Source organism: Phaenicophaeus curvirostris, chromosome 7 (assembly GCF_032191515.1).
Source record: "Phaenicophaeus curvirostris isolate KB17595 chromosome 7, BPBGC_Pcur_1.0, whole genome shotgun sequence".
NCBI lineage: Eukaryota > Metazoa > Chordata > Aves > Cuculiformes > Cuculidae > Phaenicophaeus > Phaenicophaeus curvirostris.
The window spans coordinates 3,347,106-3,362,268 of NC_091398.1; the positions used below are offsets into that span (position 1 = coordinate 3,347,106).

Consider the following 15,163-nt stretch of genomic DNA (forward strand, 5'->3'; position numbering starts at 1 on the left):
AACAGCATGTAGGTGGGAACACCGGTGACCACAGAAGAGTAACTGCTGTGATGGGGAGGAAAAGAAAAGCGTTTGAGGTAGGTGGGACAGCTTTCGCTGGTTCCCTCTTCTTCACTGGTTCCCAGTTTGTCATTTTGCCACTTGGTCTACAAAATACCTGTGTGAATAAATAGAGGACTTTTTTGGCTGACATTCCATAGTTATTCCACAAAAAGGGTAGCTCCAGGGACATTAATAGCCTTGATGCAGAGCACACAGATGACGATAAAAAGATACTCAGTCAGTGTGCTTGGGTGAAGTCCTTCCTGAAAAGGTCAGGGTTTGATCCTAAAGCACATCCCATGGGAGGAGGTCACGACATAGGTGGATAGGAAGTGGAAATAAGAGATAGGGAGGCTGGAGTTACTGATGGAGGTGAGCGTCTGAGTAGGAACCACAGGAAGGGGCAGTGCCAAGTGAAGAGAACAGTCAGATAGAGGCAAGACCAAGGACCTCGAACTTGATAAAATGGGGAAGAGGACGTGGCTGAGGAAAGTCTTGTGGTTGGTGCCAAAGCAGCCTTTTCTTTTGCTGGCTGCTCATTCCTTGTACCGCTGAGCTGTGTTGTCCTTCTTTAATACTGTGCCACTCTTCCCTCCCGAAAAGCTGTTTTCAGTGCCAAGCAACATCATTGTTTATTACAGTGTCATTTTCAGGTCACACCAACAACGCAAAACCCAAAGATGTGTATGTTGTGTCTCATTAAATCAGTTGCAGAGTCCTTCAGGGGCATCTTCTTCTTGTGCTGATCATCTTTAAGCTGTAGATTGGGTAGCAGTCCTGGAAAGGCATCCCATATTTCTTAGCATTGTAGCCGCTATAGTAGTGAAGATGTCCTGAAGGATACATCAGTGAAAGCCTCCACAAATCACAAGATCTAGTTCTATTGCTCCATATAATTAGCGATTAAAATGAGTAAAAACAAAGCAGCAATTTTCTTATCGATCCCCCAGCAAATAGTTCTGTCTGTTTTCTTCTGTATTGTTTCTTCTTATTAAATAGCCTTGAACAAGAAATGTCAGTCAAATGAATTTAGATTCCTGGTGCTTCAGACAGAAATCAAAGCAAGATTGAATGAGGAAAGATAATTAGAGAGAGGAATTCCACCTCCACAGACTTCTTCCCTTGCTCAAGGAGTGCTGATTTTATCTAAATTGCCAAAGCTGTGAGCAAATGAGAGGTGATGGGAATTATAGACTGCAGATGCTGAGACAAAGCAAGGGAAGCTTTAATTAGTGCATTTTAAGGTAGAAATAAATTCTTAGGAATAAATTATTTGACACAAGACATATGGAGCTTCTTAGAGGTGAACTGAAAAGCTTTTTACCTGCCAGAAACAGATAAAACACAGGTTGTGTCTGTCTTGTAAAAGCAAGTGACGCATCACTAGGATCTGAAACACCTGAGGATGAGTCCTCCTTTTCTTTGCATCTCAGTTTTGTTTTAATATAGAGGAATTCCCATCGCTGCAGATTCCCACCAGTGCAGTAGAAACAATGTTTTCCAACACCTACATTTACTCATCCAAGTGTTAGTGATGGACCGAGTGTTGCTGAGGTACTGGGAGCTATTTATTGAACCTACAGGTACCAAAAGGAAGTGATTTTCATTCCAAACTCTCCTCTTATTCTCCTTTTTTATCCGTGTTGTCATCCTTTCATCACATAATGATACTAGGAACCTTAAAACACTGACCATTCTGATTTTCACCAGATTTCCAAGGGTGGGGCAGTGACAGCTCTCCCCTATTCAGAGGTAAATTAAGATTCCTGTTTGAACGGAAGGAGCCCAAATGAAACCATTTAGCTGGGAGCTTTAATCCAGAATTCCCTGACTCCAGCAGAATTATTCAGGCTTTTAATTATTTACATATTCTACACGAGGCAGTTGCTCACAAACCCTGTTGAAACAGGCAGGAGTGGGGCCAGGTCCAGACCTAATGGATGTGTTCTGGGAGCTCTCACGGTTTTGCCCCTACAATTACACCACCACCGTTCTCCTCTGCTCTGAAAAGCGAGAATTAAATGCACATTGAGAGGGTGACAGGTGGACAGGCCACCCAGAAGCATCTTTGCGACATCTCTGGGTTCGCTGGCGGTGGTGGTCTACGTGAGATATGGGTATGACCTGAGAAGTCTCCCTGTCCTTCTGAATCCACCTCGTCCTTCTGAATCCACCCCTTACTGGGAGGAACTACCACTCATGATATTCCAAAAATGCTGCTCTGCCCCTGGCCAGATGTGTGAGGTTCCAGCAGGTGGGTAGAGCAGAGGTATGACCTGGTGGCTTCAACTCAGTCTTTTTGACGAAGGGACCTAAAGTCTCATGAAACCCCACAACCTCTCTGGGAAAACGGGTATCGCGGTGACTGGGTTTTTTTAATGCTCTGGTTGCCTGTTTCAGATGTTTTGTCCTTTAGGTTAATGTATTACCCATGATGAATGAATGCAGTCAAGAAGTATTGAACGCTGATGTGTTTATCTTATGGCAAGATAGAAATGTTGCAAACTTGTGAGCTCCGGGAGGAAACGGGCTAATTTTAGATTTGTTCCTAGCCCTCGCCATGCGAATGGTGTCGCTGCGAGCCCAGCAATGAAGTTCACTGTGTTGTAGCAGACTGCGCAGTCCCCGAGTGTGTCAACCCAGTCTATGAACCAGAGCAGTGTTGTCCTGTCTGCAAAAATGGTAAGAAAGTACTGTATTGGCTTTAACAAAGAGATTTAAAGGAAATATTTCATTCACATGTTGTTACTGATGCATTGCCAGGAGGTTCACTTCCATCGGCACAGGCTGGGGTTGGGTGTCACTTCTCCTTGCCTGTAGGCTTCAGTTACAAGGTGGCAACTGTGAAAATTGAGGCTGCCCTTCCTGGCCTGTGTCTTCACATGGAGGTTATGGGATTGCTGACTTGAGAAATGCTTTATAGGATTGAGCCCTGATATCGGTGATAGTTGTTTCATATGTTTGCTTTTTGCTTGTAATTAGTCTAACATGAAATCAAGTCTATAAAAAAAAGTGACAGTCATCTTCATCCCAAAATTAAGAAATGAGTGGCTATTTAGCAACCTGATCCAGTGGGAGGTGTCCCTGCCCATGGCAGGGGGGTTGGAACGGGATGGGTTTTAAGGTCCCTTCCAACCCCAACTATTCTCTGATTACCTAAAACCAAGTGAAAACTCACTGAAATCAATGGCAAAACTTTCACGGGGGCCAATAAGACACCCACCAAACCCAAAACATCATTGGTTGTGTGCTGGATGTTTTGCAATGTCTGCGTGTTTAGCATTTGCCTTCATTGTCCTGCTGAAACGGTTTCATGAATTGGAGTCGGATTCAGCGATGCTTTCAAGAGAAGTTTGTGGATGACTGAAAGTACCCTTTTGGAATATAAATCTGTTTCCAAGAAGGTCTTCCTGGTCTTGTACTGCAGCCTGTACACACATATGTCTCTGGAAAAGCACCTTTCTCCTAGTGTAAATATGAAGGCAGATTGAAAGGTGAGGTAGCTTCACATAAACCTCTCCATGGCTTTCTTAACATATAAGAAATGGCTACTTGGAATCATCTTCTTGTGTTTATAATTCACTATCCATATATATTTCCTCTTACATACATCACCACTGCTGGATAAGAGTAATGGCTGGGTTTGGATCTAAATGAAAATGTTTACAAAGAAATAACATTTTCAACACATTTTCTGCTCTTTAAGACAGAGAAAGGGCAGGGAGATGGAAATGCAAAATATTTTTACTAAATTGTCAAAATTAAAACTGATCTTGAAAATTGCACCAATAATACTACTTGACAACCTGAGGTTTATACAAAACCATGATTTTTACTGAAATATACTTTGAAAGGTTTTCATTCAGAGTTTTATGTTTCTATTGAAAAGCAGAAAATGTTTGTAGGAAATTTCATTGGTTTGTTGTTGATGAATTTCAGAGAAAAGTTATGCTAACCAGCTCTATCCACTGCCCGCTGTGCTTGGGTGGGAGGTTTTCCATCACACTCAACAAGATCGATGTCTTGGGTTGATGACTGGGAGCAGTAACGCGGGCATCGCTGTGCCTTTCACTGTAGTTCAGACTCATTTTCAACCGAACGAGCGCTGTTCATGTGTGTTTGGCCTCTGTGTTCCCATCAAATACCAGGTACCGTACTGAATCCCCCTCATTTATGGTGCTGATTCCTTCCCATCTGGTTTGCATCATGTGAATCCAAACCGTGAGCGTCAGTCAGGCTTCCCCAGTGTGCAGACTCAAAAGTGGCTTCACACAGGTCCAGGAGTTGCTGGATTTTCCTACCAACCCTTCACCAGCATGACCATGGAACACTGGAATAGGTTGCCCAGGGAAGCTGTGGCTGCCCCATCCTTGGAGGTGTCTAAGAACAGGTTGGATGGGGCCATGAGCAACCTCTTCCAGCGGGAGGTGTCCTTGCTCATGGCAGGGAGGTTGGAAATGGATGATCTTTAAGGTCCCTTCTGACCCAAACCATTCTGTGATTCATTTTCCTCAATATCCAGACTCCTCCACTTCAGCGGTCGGTGGCTTTCTGTGTTTCAGTCCCCAACATCCCTGTTGACTGCGAATGGGCAGCATCTTGCTTCCAAATACAGTCTGAGTGGCCAGATAACCTGGAGAGAAGGGTAAGAAGCAGGTCCTGCTGATGAGAATGAGGACAGGAGGACAGAAGGAAAACCAGTCACCTGCTAGAGGGACTCAGGGCACAGTGTAGTGATTGGAACACTCAACTAGAAACCAGGAGGCTTCCACCATGGCTTTGCCAAACTTCTCCTCTCCTTTTTTCACTTATACAAAGTTCTCTGCAACCTTTTTCAGGCAGGGAAGTATTTCTTATCATCCTTTAAAGAGCAGCCCGCGCTCCAAGGGAATCCTGGTCTCTGGAGCCAGGGAGGCTGGGGCTTGCAGCACATTTTGAGGCTGCGTAGATGAAGGGGAGCAGCGGCACGGTGGCTGTTCCTTGGGATTGAGGAACACATCTGTGGTGGGTACTGTGGAGGGGAGCTGGACCCCTCCTTATGTCCCAGTGAAAAGAAGTAATTCACGTAGTGATAGAGAGTAGTGGGCACCAAAACAGTCTCTGTTGTCGTAGGGCGTGTGATGAGCAAATTATGTTCTGCCCTTGGATGCAGCTTCGAGCGTGGCGCACGCCCTTCCCTCCTACCTTTTGGGAGCTGCATGTGAGGAGTAACAGATATCGCTGAGTCTCTTCCCCCTCTGAATCCCTCTGACACATCCTAATGAATGAGGATCGCGACGCTTTAAGCTGTCAGTTCGTCTTGAGACCAAGATTTTATCTTTCAGCTCTCCAGTGCAGCCAGTCAATTAAAGCTTGGTTTCACAAATGCGTGAAGATAACACAAGCTGACAGACCCACTTAAATGACTGAAACCTTCCCTTTTTAAAATTTATTTGGCTTTTTCCTTCCATCCAGTAGCTTTTGCGTTCTACCAAAGCAGCAAAGGCAGTTACAGCACCGTGTTTCAGTCTGATGAAAAGATTTTAGCTTAGTCTCACTCCCTCTGGTCATCAGACTGAGGAGCTCAAGGGATACAGCTGTTAGGGGCACAAAAAGTTAATCCCTAGAACAACATGTAGCGCAGATTCTCATTTCAAAAGCTCCTCCTAAATATTTTGGTAAGGAAAATCCTCGCTTTAGATTAAAACACAGCCCTGCATCGTTGCTGCGCTCTGCTAGCAGCGCGGCTTGCCTGCTTGTTTAGCTGTTGCTGCCATTAACAGGAGAATAATCTCCTCTCGATACATTCAGATAGATTTTCATGCCTTTCTTAATTATGTCTTGCCAAGGGCAAAAGTGCTGTGAAGCAGTGAGGTTAATGTGAAAATCTGTCGATTCTACCATACCTGACCTGAAGATTCATAAAAAGCCAATATCAATTTCCCTCCCTCTCCCATCACTTAAGAGCAGTCTGAACAAGTGGCTCCGGAGATTTATTCCTTATTGTCAAAAGAAATAGAATTGTTATCTCGTGCTTTGCTAAATGCGGTGTAGCTGGTGCAAAGCTGGCTCTGCGCGGCAGGGGATTCCGCCTTACACACCGAGCAGGCGGAGTTCACTGGGAGGCTAAAATCTGGGAGTGAGGGAGGGGAAAAAAAGGACGTTTTCTCCTTCGTGTCCCATCGTCCCATTTGGTAGAGTGGATTTTAAGGGCAATGGCTCCAGGTGTTGTGCAGCATTTCTGTCGTGGAGATGAAAGGTCACTGGATTTCGCGTTTCCTGGTAGTGACAGACTGCAGAATTATGGCCCCAAGTTCTTATTCCTCGTCATTGTGACTTCTCCACAGAAAAGCGTGTCAGATATTTTAACTCTCTCCTCTGTGGGATCTAAAACTTGCCTATCACTGTTAAAATCAAGCTCATGGCTGCCATCATCTGTGCTACCCCTCCTGCCCCCACGTTCTCCTGCAGTTCAGCAAGAACATCCATCCGCTCTGCTTATACCAAAACCTTTCAGAGCAAAAATCCCCCATGAGGTTCCCATCCTCTGGTGTCTAGGGCTGTTTACGTGCTTGCATGGTCTCACTCACACCTCCACCGGGTCTTCCAAGTGAGAGGGGACAGGATGAGAGGGAATGGCCCACCAGGGGAGGTTCAGGCTGAACATTAGGAAAAAATTTTTCATAGAAAGGGTCATTGGGCACTGGCAGAGGCTGCCCAGGGAGGGGGTTGAGTCACCTTCCTTGGAGGTGTTTAAGGGACGGGTGGACAAGGCACTGAGGGACATGGTTTAGTGATTGATGGGAATGGTTGGATTCAACAGTCTGGTGGGTCTTTTCCAACCTGGTGATTCTATGATTCTGTGATTCTCACCTGGCCCTGAATGGCTCATTTCCAAACCTCTGCTTGTCCCTCCGCATAAATCCATCCATAGCTGTGAATTCAGCTGGATTATTGGTGGGATGTGTGGTTTTTAAAGCCCTTATGCATTGCTGTGAAGTTGGTTTTTACTTCTTTTTCAAATCTTTGGACAAGGATGCAGGGATAGGGAGGATCCTCAGTGTATCATCACTCCCGTGTCTTAATCTGGATTAATCTGTAAATTGGATTAAATGAGTTCCTCCTCTTTGCCAGCTTGGAACAACTCTCACCTATTGTGATGGCCAAAGGGAGAAATTCATTGCATTTTCCTTGCCCACTGCTGTTTGTTCGAAGCCCAAACCACCCACTTCCAACAAGCCCTTCCCAGGGGGTGCTGTGTAGATAGATGAGTAAATGTATTCAAGAAGCATTCAGACAACACCCTCAGCCCCACAGTGTGAATGTTGGGGTGTCCTGTGCAGGGACAGGAGCTGGACTGGATGATCCTTGGGGGTCCCTCCAACTCAGGACATTCTATGGTTCTGTGTGCTCTGGCAGGGAGTCCCTGGGTGGCTTTGGAGATCCAGCGCTGCTCTGAATTAGTTCTTTGCCAACTGCTCCAAGGGGACTTCATCCCCGATTTGATGCTCTGTGGAATAAAAACCAGCTGCAGCCTTGGAGCTGCTTGGGGAAAGGCTGGAGGTGAGCGGAGGTGAGGAAAGGGCAGCACAGGGTTCCCGGTAACCCGTGTTCTCAGGTTTACAAAGTGCTCCTTCAGAACTGTATCCAAAAATCATCTCAGCATTAGCAAAAATTCATCATCATGGGGGATTTTAGGGCACAGCTGTGTTGGGGAAATTAATTTAGGACTTCTAATAAATGCCACAATAGAATTGTTAACTTCTCCTCCTCTCTAAAGTGTGAAATTCTTTTCAGAGCATTTCAAAGGCGCCTTCACCCATTTACACATGCATTAACGCAATTGCTTAAATAGACTTTGCCTCGGCACTTTCATTTTCTTGAGGGATGAAGAGAATAAGCCTTATAAATTTCTGGGTTGGGGTCTGGTTTTGCTTTTAATTTAATTTTTGTTGCCACCAGTCCTCAACGAAAGGATTTGTTACCCAACAAGACAGATAAAAGCCAACGTGTCCGCAATGAAATACCTCCTGGCAAGTGTGCTTACTCATGGTAGCGTGGGCTTCTGGAGACATTTGTGATGAAATACTGGGCAGCAGGAAGACGTTTTGTAGATAATCTGTCACCGAGTCTTTAATTAAAGTTTTAAATTATCACAGCTGATACAGATTTCAAAGTAAAGAGTCTGGTCCTGCCCTCCACAAGACTCCTTTGACCTTCAACAGGTTTTACCTTGGTAAAACAGCGTGTATTCAGGCAAAGTTCTTATGAGTATTCATTGTAATACGCTATAAATATTAATAATTCCATACAAATGTCTTCATCTTTGAGGGCATGAGCACAAAAGCGAGTAAATAATAATTTATTTCTATGCATATAAAGCCACATTTTACCCAGCCTTCTCTCTTTATTTACTGAGAATATAAACTTGCTGCTCATTATTTCTCAGTTTGAGTTAATTTGCAATAAGCATGCTGCACCCCAGCGCGTTCCTGCTGAAACACAGAGTGTTTTGCCCAGAAACCCCCCCAGGATTTTCCCAGCCTGTCAAAGCTGAGGGCAGCCTCTCCTTTGGCAAACAAATACGTGGTACACGTGTCCCTAAAGTGAGTTCTGCCTGCTCCTGTGTGGAACAACACTCAGGGGCTGACCTTTTCCTAGCAAGCAGGATGTAGAAATGCCTTTTTTGTTTTGAAGCTGGAGGGTTTTGAGGTCCCCGAGGCCAAAGGGGTGTCCTTTGGGAAAAGCTCTGAGGGAAGTTGGTGCCAGGAACCCCCAGGCCAGGCTGTTCCCGTCCTGGAAAAAATTCATCCAGGAACTTAATTTACTTTCCTAAATTAAGCAAGATTAATACTGATTACCACTAGAGCAGGTAGAACTCGAGGGAAAGTCTAGGTGCCCTAAGAAAAGATGTTGGTGATGCAGTCAATGACTTGGACTCTTCCTTCCCAATCAGCGAGACAATCAAGTCAACACCCAGGGATTGTCTTAGAGGAACAATGCAATGTGTTTGTTTTGCAAAACCCTTTGCAATGTTTGGGGGACAAAGGGCTCCATATGAATGTAAAGTATTGATTGCATTTTAGGTGAAGGTAATGGATTTACAGTGCAAGTTGTTAACCAATATGGACAAAAAGAACGTTTCCATGTGGCCTCTATCGTTCCAAATTATCAGCTATCTCGAAAAGTGCCAAGATTTTAATATCAAATAATACAGTGCCTGGATATTAAGTTACCTGTGCTTTATTGCATAAATATAAGTTGTTGTTTATCTGCAAGATGTGGATCACTGAGTCTCCAGGTCATTGTTTTGGAAAGCATCTGCTTCTAACATGATCAGTGATAGAAAAATCAATGGAGTATGAAAAAAAATTGCTGAAATTTTGAGGAAAAAAGAAGGGAAGGTTTGGGGGAGAGGATGTTTTGTCTGCCATTTCATTACATACAAGATAAAGATGACACAGAAAATGTGGCAAGAGGACAAGAGAAGACTTCATGTTCATTTACTTTGTGGAAAACAGTGGTTTGGAGCCATGGGGAAATTCCTTTAGAAAAAACAACTAAATAAAATTCCTCTTCTAATTTATTTCAGAAATTCCTGAAATGGCCAGATTTTAAGATTGCAGTTAAAACCCCTTCAGTCAAAGCCTATGCAATATGCTGATTGATTGTGCAGATGCGATTTGAATGTGACCAGCCAAGAAGAAGATGTATCCCTACAATGGACTTTGCTGGACTCCACGATCCTCTTCATAGGTCCTGGAGGCAGAAGCCAGTAGTGTAGCTTAGCCGCATCCCGCTTCGTTCTTGGTGGATGAGGTACTCACGACAGCCAGACGGCTTTTTGAGTACCTATAAGACTTAAATTTGACACCAACACCCCATTCAGATGGTCACGGGAAGGACTTGCTTCTCGTTGGGTATCCCTTGCCTGGTGAATTAATGAAAAAGAAAATTCCTGAGACTACAAAGGATGCAGTTTTGATTGTTTGTCAGCTAATACTCTCTGTATTTACCAGCAAGAATGTAAACTGTGGTGCCCAATTAGCTCAATTAAAGGAATGATTTGATTACCAACAGAGGGGAAAAGAGAATTGATTTAAAAGTTGTTAGAAGATCAAGACTGAGAACAAGTCAGTCTATTTGGGCCAGGAAGTCACCGACCTGACAAAATACTTCAGTACTTGCTTTACTCTTCCTTGAAAAAGAAGTCTTTTCACTGAAATTGATTTTCAATGGAGCTCGATCACCTCCATCCCTTTCAGCCAAGTGGTTAAAGACACGTAGGTGCTGAACTTGCTGATGAGAGTTAGATGCGTCGGCATCTGTCAAGAGCAGGATCCTCCATGGCTTTTGGAAATCTCACACAGTTGGATTATCCGGGTGCTTAAATGCCTTGCTGACTCGAGACTCTGACCTGCTCCCTGCGGATACAGCAGTTGGAAAAGTCATCTAATGACAGCGAAAAGCTTTGGAAAGGTATATAGAGGTTAAAGCTTCTAAAATTAGCCATCCTGGTGCTGGATAGCATCAAGAAGGGCTGAGTTGAATCTGCCACCTCCTGAGGTTTAGAAAACGGAGAGACTAAAAGAGGCAAGGGAGAGGAAAAGCCTTTAGAGAGCAAGAAAGACATGAACTGAACAGCGTTTAATGTGATTAACTCTATCACACAGCTCGGTGCTCACACAGAGCGGCAGCGGTGTCAGAGTGATGGGGACGCTGCAGGGAAGAGCCTGGTTCAGAGAGTTCTGCGGTAGGGAGCCCGTGGGACAGCAGCCCCTTCTGACCCGACGTCTTCATCTTGCACGCTCACAGGTCAGCTAACGCTTCCCCAGCATTTGTGCTCTTGTCCTCTGCCCAGGGAGCAAGAAAAGGATAATTCTCATATTAAACAAGGCAGGAGAAGACTCCGATGGGCAGCTGAAAACCAGGCAGGAGCCGAAAACCGTCATCCTGAATTTGTACCCAGGTCCCTAACCATGTTTCATGCTTCCACCCCAGCAGAGTTCAAACTGAACATCTACAGGCCCCTTAAAGAGAAGGGTCGAGGAGGACTATGAGAAGTCATTTATTGGATGGCACTTGCTCCAAAGCTCTCATTAAGCGGACGCGGCTCGCAGAGGTGTGGGAAACACATTCCATGGTCTGCATTGCTCTTTAAACTCAGAAATATTTATGAAGGAGTATCTGCTCGCCAATGATTGTTTCTGCTTGGGAAAATGTTGCTGAAATTTGTGTGCGTGAGCCTGTGGCACAGTAGCTCAAATTCCACTGTCGTCATGGTAGTGTATTGTAAAAGAGCGGGGGGAGTTGGGGGTTTTTGGAGGAAAACATCTCTAGATTCGGGTTGGGAAGCCAGGTTCCTTTTTTCAGAATGCAAGCAGCCTTGGAAGTGCTGAAATTAAAGCACCTGATCAGGTGCTTGGTGTAACTTAAAAGACCAGAAGCGACACCCTTATCAAATTACATTGCTATAAACCATTTTGCTGCAAGAGAAGCCTAAAGCCAAATCCTGAGTCCGTGTCACTTTGTGCACCACTCTCAGCGTTGTTTTGCTCTGATTTCCTCCAGCTGAGGATCTGACCTGCGAGAGCCGATATCTCTGAGTGACTCACAGGCAAACTGCAGGAGGCTGGGCTGTTTTGCATGGTCAGGCTTTCCAGAAGCATTAGAGACAGCTCTGCTTTTGCGGCTCTAGGTGGTTGGGATTGTTAAGCATATTGTATGAGAAGAGTGGCAGACACTGTCTTCATGTATTTCTAATTTAATGAATGTTTAATGCTTCTTTTATTGGAGCCCACATATATGTAGAGTAGAGGACTTCAACAAGGGTTTGACTTATGTCAAATAATTGATGTTTGAGCTGCTCCTTTTACACGAAATGCAGACTTTACAGAGCAAAGAGACTGTAATGAAAATATGAATTAAAGATTAGAGCAAAGCAAGTCTGAAAAGACTTGGAATTCCGAATTCAAAAAGGCACTTAGAAGATTTCTCCTCCTGCCTCCTTCCCTTCCCTCCACCTTTCCTACATCTCCATCCTCTCTGCTTCTTTGGTCGGGTCCTGCATTTCAGCCACAGCCTTCTGTCACTTCTACACCTTCACACCTCAGTGAAGGAAATCAGTGCAGTAATCTCATCCTGGCTATCACTGTTGAATATCATCCTGACCCGTTAATGCTTGCCAACCCACCGGTCAGGTCAAGTGGAGAGACTTGAAGGTGTTTTTAAGGTGCGTTTTAATTCATCTCCATCCCTGGTTCCCTGATGGAGTGCAGGATGAAAATAAGTTCGCAAGTTTTGTGCAGAGGGACCCATAATTGGTTAAAGCGCGTCCAGGTGAGGGTGAAAGAACATTATTTACAGGTGCTGTCTGGCAGTGCTGCAGCTGTGCTGCCTGGTGAGGCTTCCTGTAGAACAGGCTCAAGGCTGGTACTGTGCCAAGGCCACCATCGGATATTGCCGGTCCCTATTGTCCAGAGATGCTCTTAGAATCATAGAATCACCAGGTTGCAAGAGACCCACTGGATCGAGTCCAGCCATTCCCATCAAACACTAAACCAAGTCCCTCAGCGCCTCGTCCACCCGTCCCTTAAACCCCTCCAGGGAAGGTGACTCAATCCCCTCCCTGGGCAGCCTCGGCCACTGCCCAATGACCCTTTCTGTGAAAAATTTTTTCCTGATGTTCAGCCTAAACCTCCCCTGGCGGAGCTTGAGGCCATTCCCTCTCGTCCTGTCCCTTGGGAGAAGAGGCCCCAAAACATCAGCGTCCATTTCATTCCACCTCCTTGGCCTCTTCCTCTCACTTAGCTGTCTTTGTGCTCTGGCTTTCCACGTGTGCTTTCAGCTTTTGGTGCAGGTCAGTGAGCTCAGCACCGGGGCATTGCTCCTGCACCATGAGGCTTTTCTTGCCTCAATTCCTGCAGCACAGGCTGCAAAGAACTTGGCTGATTGGGTGTAATATCTTGCTTTCCATGTTTGTGTTTAGAAAACCCTTCTGCAATGTCGGCTTGGATTTGTACCTAAGACTGAAGAGCTTAGGCTTGGTCATCAGCAAATAAAAGCCCGGTGGAAAAGAGGAGAGAATGTTGCTTTCTTGGCTTTGGCTGTGCAGGTTGGTGTGGCAAGGAGGGAACAGTTTTAAGGTGAAAGAGGGGAGATTGAGATGAGATTTTGGGAAGAAATGTTTTCCTGTGAGGGCAGGGAGACCCTGGCCGAGGTTGCCCAGAGCAGGGGTGGCTGCCCCATCCCTGGAGGGGCTCAAGGCCAGCTTAGATGGGGCTTGGAGCCCCTGATCCAGTGGGAGGTGTCCCTGCCCTTGGCAGGGGTGGGACTGGATGGGCTTTGAGGTCCCTTCCAACACAAAATAATGATTGTGTGATTTTTTTTTACCCAATTAATTACTTCAGATGACCTGCTCATATTTTTATTAACACCAAAAAGTGCTTGTGACTTTGACTTTCTCTCCCCATTTTGGTGAGAGAAGAATAGCAGAAATAGCTCCAACTGCAACGAGAAACACCCTTCCCACCAGAGAGAAGAGCTCAGCGCCTATTCCTCCTCCTCCCCATGTGAGGAAGATGTGAACTATGATGAGGTCTCTTGCCCTTGCCTGGCTAAGTAGTCCGGTCCAGGATGGAATTGAAATACTTCTCTGGGGTTTGCTGCCTCTGGGGCCACCACCTTCCTCACCAGACTGGAGAGGCTGCCAGCACCCAGGGCTTCTTTGGAAACTCTCCTCACCTTGCAGGATTGAGCCCACGGGCTCTGCTGTTTGCCAAAGAGCACCTTGAAGAGCACTGTCTCATTGATTGAAATGCATGGGAAATGTCAGGAGGCGCGGGTGGAAGAGCCCTCAGTCGATACCGCTTTGGTATTCCTGAGGCTCATTAGCTCAGGTCAGTGTGTTTGCCTGGTTTCTGACTTGTGAACCAAAACAGCAGCGTGCTTTTGTACCATCCCTTCTCAGAAAGGACTACAATAACCGAGGAGTAAATAATCCCCCCATCAGCTCCTTGGGCTGCGCTGAGCAGAGGCTGAGGAACGTTGCTGCAGCCGACACACAGCGTTTCGATGCCGAGCCAGCTCTGTTTGCAAGTCAAAGGCTCTGATTTCACGAGGGCCAAGCCGGCGCTGGGCGTTCCTTCCAGAAAAGCCTCATTCTCTGATCTCTGACTCATCACGGCCACCACGGACGTCCAAGGGACTCCTTCTGCATGAGGATTATTCATCTGAACCGGGTTCACAGCAGCATCCGATGCGTCATCCCTTATCTCCCGGCAAGCAGAGGCCGGCAGTGGCGCGGGCGCTGTGGGCACCGGCGCCTTCCCCACGGCACTCGCAGACCTGCCCGCGTTCGTTATGGATCAGGGCAGTGGCTGCCAGCTGCTAATGAGCGAATTTAGTTTGCTTTTCTCTGTCACACCACAGCTGAGATGCGAGATGCCTTTGCTGTGCTACGAGGAAAGCAGTGAGAGGGAGGTTTTCATTACTTTTCAAGCTGTTTCAAACCAAAAAAAAAAGAGCTATATTGCAGGAAATGTCAAACGGTAGTTGTTAAGGACTTGGAAACCTGTGATTAAAATTGGAAACCTGTCCACAATAGTAACAATTAGATACATTTACTATGTTGTGCACAGAAGCCACAGCTACGTTTGTGTCCCCATAGGGAGCAAACACCTCCTTCCCTGGAGGTGTTTAAGGCACGGGTGGAAGAGGTGCTGAGGGACATGGTTTAGTGTTTGATAGGAATGGTTGGACTCGATGATCCAGTGGGTCTCTTCCAATCTGGTTATTCTATGATTCTATGAAATACACTGTGGTCCAGTCCCTAAGAATGGTGTAAATTTGCCCAGCTGCCTCACTTCAAGGGAAACCCCCGTGTTCCTGTGGTTTTATAGCACCTGGGGATTCACAGAATCATAGAATAGTTTGGGTTGGAAGGGACCTTACAGATCATCCAGTTCCAACCCCCTGGCCATGAGCAGGGACACCTCCCACTGGATCAGGTTCTCCAAGGCCCATCCAACTTGGCCTTGAACATCTCCAGGGATGGGGCAGCCAGAACTTCCCTGGGCAACCTGTTCCAGTGTCTCACCGCTCTAATGGTGAAGAAATTCCTCCTTATGTCTAGTCTAAATCT

General features: G+C 45.9%; 1 protein-coding gene across 5 annotated transcripts in view; it reads left to right on the forward strand.

Moving 5' to 3' along the window:
• Positions 1–15,163, forward strand: part of VWC2L (von Willebrand factor C domain containing 2 like) — a 54,200-nt gene that overhangs the window by 19,217 nt on the left and 19,820 nt on the right. For 3 of the 5 annotated variants that reach the window (XM_069860627.1, XM_069860629.1, XM_069860628.1), the window contains one exon: positions 2,595–2,724. The exons of 1 other annotated variant lie outside the window; for it this stretch is intronic. In XM_069860627.1, the coding sequence (XP_069716728.1) occupies positions 2,595–2,724 (130 nt within the window). Of the gene's footprint in view, positions 1–2,594; positions 2,725–9,613; positions 9,920–15,163 lie in introns of those variants that run through there. One more of the 5 variants, XM_069860630.1, reaches the window with a different exon arrangement.